The 10,297-nt window shown below is 43.2% G+C and overlaps 1 protein-coding gene across 10 annotated transcripts in view; it reads right to left on the minus strand.

Annotated features, from left to right (window-relative positions):
• Positions 1-9,323, minus strand: part of LOC121550183 (acetyl-CoA carboxylase 2-like) — a 47,163-nt gene extending 37,840 nt beyond the window's left edge. For 5 of the 10 annotated variants that reach the window (XM_045226809.1, XM_045226808.1, XM_045226807.1 and 2 more), the window contains exons 1-2: positions 8,843-9,322; positions 5,825-6,482 (exon numbers count right to left, since the gene is read on the minus strand). In XM_045226809.1, the coding sequence (XP_045082744.1) occupies positions 5,825-6,462 (638 nt within the window). In that variant the 5' untranslated portion in view covers positions 6,463-6,482; positions 8,843-9,322. Of the gene's footprint in view, positions 1-4,406; positions 4,481-5,005; positions 5,120-5,824; positions 6,483-8,221; positions 8,334-8,842 lie in introns of those variants that run through there. The other 5 variants (XM_045226805.1, XM_041862310.2, XM_045226811.1 and 2 more) reach the window with 5 other exon arrangements.
• Between the last annotated feature and the right edge of the window lie 974 nt (positions 9,324-10,297).

A 10,297-nucleotide genomic window follows, 5' to 3' on the forward strand; every position in this document is an offset into this window, starting at 1 on the left:
ACAAAACCCATAACAAGGAGGAGGAAACAGAGGCATTGGTAATCGATGGACCATTGCAGCAGTCAGACAAAGTTCAGTCTCTACAGAGGGTAGCAGCTGGGCTGTTGTTGCTCAGGTCACAAGTTCCTTACCTTCTCTGTAAGCAAAATATCTTGTCAGCTAGGGCAGGGATGATACCAGTATCGCAATATGTTTTCCATGGCAAAAATGAAACCACAAAGCAGAGCAAACTCTTTCGTCTTAAAAACCTGCTGTATGTAAAATATGATGTGCTATAGCTTGGAAAATAAATAAATGTGACTCTGGATGACAACATAATGATGTTTGTTTCCAACATTAGGGCTGTTTTCCTAAAGAAGTTAAATCCCCTTCGTGTTTTGTTTCCTTGCCGTGATACTAATGAGTATCACGATACTGGTATCGTCCCGGCCCTATTGTCAGCCATATCCTACACAAGGTGTTCAGTCTACCTTGACAGATGTTCCAACTCCGCTACAATCTGACAGATGTCAATACAACAAAGTGCTAATCCTCTCTTACCTACAGAGGTGCCTCAGAGATAGTGTGGCTCTGGTAATTAGGTTACTACACACTGCAGGTATAACCAAGACTTCCCAGACCACATAGTCAATCAAAGGTTAACGTGTTATCAGCAAATATACATAGCCTAGTTACATACGCCCTTAACCTTATCATTGGCAGATAATTGTACCATCTCTCCATTGTGCCAAACCACCAATAATATTCTTATGAACTAAGTTCATTTGAAAAATATATGATAATGGATACAATGATAATTGTATTCAGTTCAAATTAACATGGAAATGGGTTTCAAATGATCATGGGTTTAACTTGATCACGTGAGGACTTCAATTAGTAGCCAGACTCATTCAGAAGTTCACTACCGAGAATGATGAAACACTGAACAATATAGCCTACCAGGGAAGGGTTAGGAGGAAGTCTGGCACTTCCACTGAACAATATAGCCTACCAGGGAAGGGTTAGGAGGAAGTCTGGCACTTCCACTGAACAGGCCATTGGATAAAGCAAAAAAAGTGCTTGGAGAGGATTTATGTTGTCAGACCCTTTCCAATGAAGTAGGTTATAGTGAGTATAAATTACAGTTTCATTGTGTCCTCTTATGTCAATGTTGTAACCTACAGTATTTCATTTTGTAACCTAGTTCCTACTCAAGCAAAACATCAAGCAACTGGCAATCATTCATTTCTGTATTGTGACAAATCTATGCATGTAAAGGACTACTAGTATGAAAATGTATGCACTCACTAACTGTAAGTCGCTCTGGATAAGAGCGTCTGCTAAATGACTAAAATGTCAAATGTACTAGAAGAACATTCCCGTCCAGCGCTAGCAAGTTCACCATATAATATGCTATAGCCTTCTTTACTGTCCCAAGGGGAAAACCATCATCAGACTCTGTGACAAAACCCATAACAAGGAGGAGGAAACAGAGGCATTGGTAATCGATGGACCATTGCAGCAGTCAGACAAAGTTCAGTCTCTACAGAGGGTAGCAGCTGTGCTGTTGTTGCTCAGGTCACAAGTTCCTTACCTTCTCTGTAAGCCAAAGATCTTGTCAGCCTTTTCTTACGTAAGGTGTTCAGTCTACCTTGATAGACAAATGTTCCAACTCCGCTACAATATGACAGATGTCAATACAACAAAGTGCTAATCAGCTCTGTTACCTTCAGAGTTGCGTCAGAGATATTGTGGCTCCGGTAGTTACGTATAAACAAGACTTCCCAGACCACAGAGATAATTAAGGGTTAACGTGTTATCAGCAAAAATACATAGCCTAGTTACACATGCAAGACCTTAACCCTATCAGTGATAGATCATTTTATCATCTCTCCATTGTGCCAAACCACCAATAACGTTCATATGAAAAATACATGATAATGGATACAATGATAACTGCACTCAGTTAAGATTAACATGGATATGGGTTTCAAATGATCACAGGGTTCAACATGATCACGTGATGACTTAATAAGTAGCCGGACTCATTCAGAAACTCTGCCCATTTAATTGAAAAGTGACATAAGACGACACAATGAAACGATAAGAAGTTCACTGAACGATATAGCGTACCAGGGAAGGGTTAAGAGGAAGCCTGCCACTTGGATAAAGCAAAAAAGTGCTTAGAGAGGATTTTCATTTTATCAGACCCTTTCCAGTGAAGTTAATTATAGGACAATGAGGATGTCAAGACCAGGAAGAAATCTGTACTCAATATACAATTGAGATTTGAAGCTATAGCTAGGCCTAGGGAAATCAAATATCAGGGACAGTTCACCCAAATGACTAAATGTTTAACATTTAAAACATTTAGGCTAAATGTTTTAAAATGTCCGACACAAATCATCTTAAAGTAACTTCATTGAGATACACAGACACTTTGGGATGACTTGGACTTTGTCCAGTGCTCTCACAGTGCATCTTCTCTACAATTCCAGGGCATTGAGAAGAAGGTGGAAGTGTCACCAAGAGGAGACAACAACCGTAAACTCTGCCGGAGAGAACTCTTCTGGATTCATACTTTAGGCACCCTACAACTGTGAGGATTTTACGAGGATGTTGATGAGGGTCATGTTGTAATTCCTATTGTCATCATCTTAGCTTCACACGCACACCGTCTCCCTGGTATTAGGGTGTCCTGTATTCATGACAGCCCTAGTGGCCCGATACTTCAAAAAAATTGAAGTATCGGGGCACAAGCCGTTTTTCTGCTTTATTGCTCTCTCTTTGAGAGTATGGGTTCCTTATACTAACACCACATTCCCTGCGTTTTGTTCTAGTAGAAATACATCCATAACATGTTCTGTTCTATCCTGTATTTCTACCTAGTGGCCTTTTGGGTACTTCAGATTACCACGGGTGTCTGCAATTACCTCTGGCTCGCTGTGTGGCCTTATCTGTCCCACTATTGTTTGTGGAGATATGCTCTGATGAAGGTCGACTGACCGAAAGCTCAGCTATAATTAAAATACATTTGGATCTGACTGGAAGTGTGCCGAGACTTTTTCCTGTTACTTCGGATGATTTGGACATCAAATTTAAAAAAAAAACATGCAATTTCAGCCCTCAGGCTATCAGCCTAGCCGAACTTCTGAAAGACATAACACGTGCCTAAATAACACGTGCGTGCAGTGTAAGTCACAATCCTGGCGGGGGGGGGGGGGTGACTGGCATGTTCTGTTCTGTTATTAGACTAAAGCACCGTAGGTTTGCAGGAAATCAAGCTAGAAGTCATAAAAGACCAAAGAGATACAGTACTTTGGGGTTTCATATTCCTGTGCTGAAAGTGCACTACTCAAGCTCCAGCCATTATTCTGTTAGATAGGCTAGTTTTAGGGATGCAGTCTTGCAACTCATCATAGCCTCCATCTGTCTGATAATGGACAATTCCACAGTAGCAGAGTGACGCTGAGACTCACCTTTTCACTTTCAAATATGCCAAGCAAAAACCCTTGATGGCAAAGTTGAACAAACAATACACATGTACGCAGAAGTCTTCTTGTAACAATTGACACAGAAAATGTTGCTAAAATACATTTACATGAGGAACAGTGCAGATACAAAGTTTGGTAACAGAATGACAGTCAAATCTCCCTCAGTTTATGAGACCAGGGCGGCAGGTAGCCTTGCAGTTAGAGGCAAAAAACGTAACTAATTGCTACAGGGTCGCCGTCAATAATGGTGATGCCTGGCCGTGACCCCACTCTCCGAGGGTGTCTCAGGAGAAGTTGCGATATGCAAAAAACACATTTCTATTTCACACAAATTAAGATTCAAAGATGTCGGCAGAAAGAATGGGGGAAAATGTATTTTGTCCACCGTTCCGTGAACGTCCCGCAAAAATTGTTCCCTTCTCGCATTTGGGCTTTTTAGATGTGGTCATCCCAATTCCACCGGTGGAAACATTGCTACTGCAACATGTTAAAATTGGGGTGCCAAACTCATTCCATGGAGGGCCTAGTGTCTGCTGATTTTTTTCTTTTTTTTTTCAATTAAGACAACCAGGTGAGGGGAGTTCCATACTAATCCGTGACCTCAGCATATCGTGAGAGGGAATTTTCTTGACTTCCTCTTTATAGGAGGCTACACGTGCCAAGGCCAGCACAGCTCAGTTACAAACAAATAACCATAGCCACAATGTCAATAAAACAGCATTCACTGTTTAGGCCTACTACATATCTGTCTACCAACTCAGACACACCAACTATCAACAATGCCAATCTACAACATGGTAAACAACTTCTCTGGACATCGTCACAGTTCTGAAATCCCAAACCCAGAAATAAAACTGTTGTGTCTGAAACCTGCAGTCCAAGAATCATAGAAAAACAGTAGGCTGCATGAAAAAACTAAAGAAAGGAACTAACCTGAGATACTGAAACCAGTTGAGACTTCCATCTCCCTCCATGGCAGATTGTCTCTGATGTGTGAATAGCGGAGTTGAAATCTGAGACCAAAACAATAAGACCTCCACCAGAAACTTCCTGTCAGCTAAGCCACAACCTCCCCTCTCCCCTCCCACAGGCAGAGAAAAACATTCTTCACCCACAGTCCCATATGGAACGGGAACAGAACACTGCAGACTATGTGTGCGTGTGTGTGTTTGTGTGTGTGTGTGTGTGTAGACGTTTGACAATCTTGTCTGATATCTCCCTCATACACACAGACAGACACAGGGTGTATCAATTATCAATAAAGTTCATTACAAGTTGTCCCTTCACGAACCACCAAACTACAGCTTATCGTAACCTTCTAGCACATTGTAAACAAAAACTTGGAAGGCTAATCCTTTCATGTATCAATTTTGCAAACTGACTGAATTTGCCAAAACATTGTTGTGTAAGCCTACACAGTAGTATGAGGTCAGTCAGTGCTGCTCATAGGCCTATGCTCTTTCTTAATGTTCGGGAAAACAAAAGGCTCTATTTCCTGAAACAACATGAAAAACCTCTCGGTAAGTTCTTACCTTTCTCCTCTTTCAGTTTCACCTCCATGGCAATTCCTGCACAAGTGGCTCAAGTGTACAAACAAGCTTTTAAGACTTGGCTGAGAGTGGACTGGGGCGGTCAAAGCCAACTGAACTTGCGTCAAGTAGACTTAGATATGCTTACCTGACCAACTACCCCACATATCCATCGCGATATCACCAAAAAAAGATAAACAATAGCTCCTTGTGGGCTATACCTAAAGGCTACATACAGCAAGTCTAATTTATTTGCAGAGAACTTCCAAGGGCGGGAGAAACGTTTGTCTAGCTAACATACAATACGTTGTTGAGTGCCCCTTAGGACTCTGGTTCCAAGGTCAAAGTCAGAGACACTTCCATTAATAGTGCAGAGACGTGAGGCACGCAACAACAATACAGTTCACTGTCAGCAGCATGCTGTGATCAGGTGATCACGGGCAGGCTGGTTGTGTGGAGACAGAACACGGGGCAGCAATCATACCACAATGTGGTTGGCAAAGTTCGACTCTGGCCTGGCCAACACTTGGTCTCGCCTGTTGAGCAACTGCGCACTCTGCTGTCAGTGACAGGCTACTGCACTGACAGGTACCCTCACCTCACTAGTCAATGAGATATGGGCTAATCTGCTCAATGATCCATTTATTTCTTCATACTGGGTTAATGGAGCAGGCACTTGCATTCACCACCAACACATTCTGAATAAAATACATTTCTGATGTCACCAGGCTAGAGAAAATGAGGATGCCTAAACCGGTTTACTCTATAATGAAAACGAAGTTAACGTTAACAAAGAAGTAAAACAACATTGCAATGGCCTACCTCATTCCAGGGGAGGTGGTGGTTGATGTTACTTGCTGTGGGGGGGAGAAGGCGTTTGAGGTTGCTGATGCAGTTTGCCGTAGGGTGGAGGAGGTGGCTGCTAACTCAGAGGAACTAGAACCTGTAGGGGGTTTCATGGTCAAAAGTGGCTCATCATCTGATGAATTGTCCTCCGATGCCCCCAGGATGAACTTGAGGCAGGCTCGTCGAGCCTCAGGGCCTGAGCTGAGCTTGGGCCTGGTCGTTCTGCTGGGAGGTTGAGGGACGACGAAGGGAGAAGGTTGGGGCTGTGTGTGCTGCCCTGTCATCCCCTCTGAAGAGGCCTGAGGAGGCTGGGAACCCCCTGCCCTGGGTATCATGGATCCCTCAGGGGGGTCAATGTGGGTTTGGGGACTGTTGGCCTCGCTGTCTGTTGAGGTAGATGATGCAAGACCCATTGGTGTGGAGTGTTCAACAGGAGCAAGGGTGGGTGCAGCTGCAGTGGGTCCATCGGCCGCTTGCATCTCCTCCTGTGCTGCAGCTGCAGGGCTTCCACAGCCAGTCTGAGTTTCCCCACCTTTGTCCATCATCATCTTGACCTTAATCCTCCAGAGTAGCCACAATATGAGCAGTAATCCCGAGAGTAGAAGTGGGAGCATTCACAGACATCCTCTTGAAACTGCAAATCCATGAAAATAAATAATTAACCTAAGCTGTATAATTCTGATCCAAATGCCCTCACTGTACAAACTCTGTTATCATAAGAAAATTAATATTGATTCAAAATTAATTATGTGACTGCCTCAGATGTAAGGAATTCAGTAAAGTGAACAAGCAACTGTTACCATACGCAAAATACATTACATGACCAAAAGCATGTGGACATCTCATTCCAAAATCATGGGCATTCATAAGACCCCCCCACTGATGTTGGGCGATTAGGCCTGGCTCGCAGTCGGGGTTCCAATTCATTCCAAGGGTGTTCGATGGGGTTGAGGTCAGGGCTCTGTGCAGGCCAGTCAAGTTCTTCCACACCGATCTCGACAAACCATTTCTGTATGGACCTCGCTTTGTGCACAGGCGCATTGTCATGCTGAAACAGGAAAGGGCCTTCCCTGAACTGTTGCTACAAAGTTGGAAGCACAGAATGTCATTGTATGCTGTAGTGTTAAGATTTCCCTTCACTGGAACTAAGGGGCCTAGCCGAACCATGAAAAACAGCCCCAGACCATTATTCTGCTGCTCGGCCATGGAAACCCATTTCATGAAGCTTGTGCTGACGTTGCTTCCAGAGGAAGTTTGGAACTCGGTAGTGAGTGTCACAACCGAGGACAGACAATTTTTACGCGCTACGCGCTTCAGCACTCGCCGGTCCCGTTCTGTGAGCTTGTGTGGCCAACCACTTCGCGGCTGAGCCGTTGTTGCTCCTAGACCTTTCCACTTCACAATAATAGCACTTACAGTTGACCGGGGCAGCTCTAGCATGGCAGAAATTTTACAAACTGACTTGTCGGAAAGGTGGCATCCTATGACCGTGCCACGTTGAAAGTCACTGAGCTCTTCAGTAAGGCCATTCTACTGCCAATGTTTGTCTATGGAGATTGCATGGCTGTGTGCTCGATTTTATACACCTGTCAGCAACGGGTATGGCTGAAATAGCCAAATCCACTAACTTCAAGTGGTGTCCACATACTTTTGTATATATAGTGTACCTTGTAGAAAATCAGATAAACAATCTGAATGGATTAGCCTTTCTCTCAATGCTTTACCAACACTACACAGAGAGAACTGACTACGTGGAGGTTGCCACAACTACTGGTCAAGGGTCAGATATCTTCTTAGTTCTTTATCCTGCTAATTGTTAAGGTCAGGGAGTAAGGTAATCTGATCCTATATCTGTGGTAAAGGGCAACTTCTACCTCATAATGAAAAGGACAGTCTAAAAGCACTAGACACAAATAGGCTGTAAACAACAATCAGCCAAATATGCTGTCTTGACAGTGCACAAGGTAGCCTGTAAATTACTGTATAAACAACCCAAATGGAATCATTTTCAGGGGAAAACTTTTGCAGTGTTTTCGGGGACTAGGCTACATGGTACGGCGGAGCGAGGCAGGCTTTTCCTTCACTACTACCTTGTGACCAGTAAACAACCGGTCTCTGGCAGCTGAAGAGAGAGAGCCCAGTGGGTTTTATTCACGAGTAGGTTTTATTCACATGAACACGGCTGACAGCTGTCCTTGTGCCATATGGGGGAAAGGTCAGCAGTGAGGGAATGGAGTGGGGAGGGAGAGGGACAGGCACAGGCAAGTCATGTAAACAACAACTGTGGTATAGGATGAAGCATAGGATTAAAGGGCCAAATGATACCATGTCACATATAAAATCAGTAAAGCTAGACATCCTTGCTATCCTCACCTTCCTTACAAAAAGGCATAATCTTCTCTGCCAAGTTTGACCTTCAAAGTGAATAGGCTCCTGGCTCAGAATGCTGGAAGGCCATTTCTAATATATCCTTTCCTCTGACATGCTTGAGTAGATAGATAGCAGAGCAGTGAGCACATAACAATGTATGACCATAAAACAGTTTAATAACTTTATCAAACATCAAATAGACTAGGTCAGACGTGAAACTCATCTCATCAATATTTCAGGTGGGGTACTCTATAAAAGTACTAGCTATATCGGACATTGATTACAGTAGACTATCAATCTCTGGATTTAGTCCAAAAACATTTTCAGGGCCCATTCTACACAATTTTCACACAAAAATGTTGATGGATATACCTGGATCTTAGACATAGACTACATGTCTGAACAAGTTTAAACTCCCCAATGCAAAAATAAGCAACAATATATAGTAAACATTACTAACCATGCTTCGTGGTGACAATGGGCATGGACTAGTATATGGAAGCAAGAATAGCCTGGCTAGCTAGCTACAATCTTAATGCGTTTTGAGAGCCAACTGTTGTTCGATGACTAAGGTTAGTTCAGTACTGCAGCTAACGTTAGTTAACTAATTAGTTGTAGGCTTACCTCTACGGTCCATTGCAGCCTTATTGTGCGTGTTGATGCTTACAATTGTGCTGTCGACTAGCCACACGCGTGCAACAGATAAACCGTTTACCGTTTCAGAACCAAACGAAATCAAACAGAGAAAACGGAACAACCAAACGAAACGGGGAGGGACCTGCCTGAATTTGTCCAATTGAAACTCTCGTTTTCGTTAAACGGTTTCTGTTGGATAACGTTTTGCAACAGGCGAAACGTTTTGCAACAGAATCGGCGTAATGTATACACTCCTGAATGCGAGTTAACTAACAGTATCGTTACTGTTGCTAGCAAGTAACGTTACTGAGTTTCAAAGTTCAAACACCGTTTCGCTTGCACCATTTTGACCACGGCATTCTGAGAGACGTGTCAAAGAGTACACATCTTACTGCCTATTATTATATCTAGCTATATCGCATGCTCACGTTGGCATGATTCATGTATTCGACAAGAGTATATTTATTTATAGTGAGTGGGCTAACGTCATCAAATCTGAATTTCCGGGGTCACGATTGTTGGCATAGTTACATGGCATGGATTCGATTATCGTTCATGTCACGGGCCATAGATCGCGCCCCGCGTCTCAGCATAATAGAATCCGCACATTGATGCTGCAACATGTTAGCTAGCTATGTGATGTCGTGCTATTGACACTCCTGTAGCTCAGTTGGTAGAGCATGGCGCTTGCAACGCAAGGGTTGTGGGTTCGTTTCACAAGGGCGGCCAGTATGAAAAATGTATGCACTCACTAATTCTAAGTCGCTCTGGATAAGAGCGTCTGCTAAAATGTGCTGCTAAAAATTGTTTTAGTTTGTTGCAAAAATAATCCGTTTTTCATTAGTGACAAAATTAAAACCTTATAGCTATTATGCCAAACAATATTGCCATCAATCAATCAATGATAAACCCATATTATAAAGGGGCAGTTGTCTGAAGTTGTCTAAATCTAGTATTGCCTGGATGAAGTGCATGGATTTTTGTGACAAAAATAGAGTATACTAAGATAATTTACAAAATATCTGTGCTCCTGAGTTTATTTCACTACCTGTGTGAAAATGATTTGCTGCAGCGGGGTTGCGTTCAGTACATAAACACGTAATTGAACAAGGAGTGCTGTACTGAACGACAAGTTGAAAAACAAGGAGGGTTCGGTTGTGGTTTCAAAATGCACCTTTGCTCTTTAAATACCGCAGTGATTGCTCAAGCCAAACACCAGCACATCCACCGAATGGCGTTAACGTACCTCAAAGTCTGTCCAATAACGTACAAGAACGTTTTAGGGAAACGTGTCGTTCAGTAACGTAGCAAACGTTCAAGCGAACTGAACGCACCCGAGTTGCTACATTTCAAAGGGGCGAGGAGAGGGAAGGGCTAGCGAAGTACCACCCCAAAGGCGGGGCATCCGCAGAGGCGTTGACTTGACCACTCCCAGACATTCTC

Source organism: Coregonus clupeaformis, chromosome 18, assembly GCF_020615455.1.
Source record: "Coregonus clupeaformis isolate EN_2021a chromosome 18, ASM2061545v1, whole genome shotgun sequence".
Classification (NCBI taxonomy): domain Eukaryota; kingdom Metazoa; phylum Chordata; class Actinopteri; order Salmoniformes; family Salmonidae; genus Coregonus; species Coregonus clupeaformis.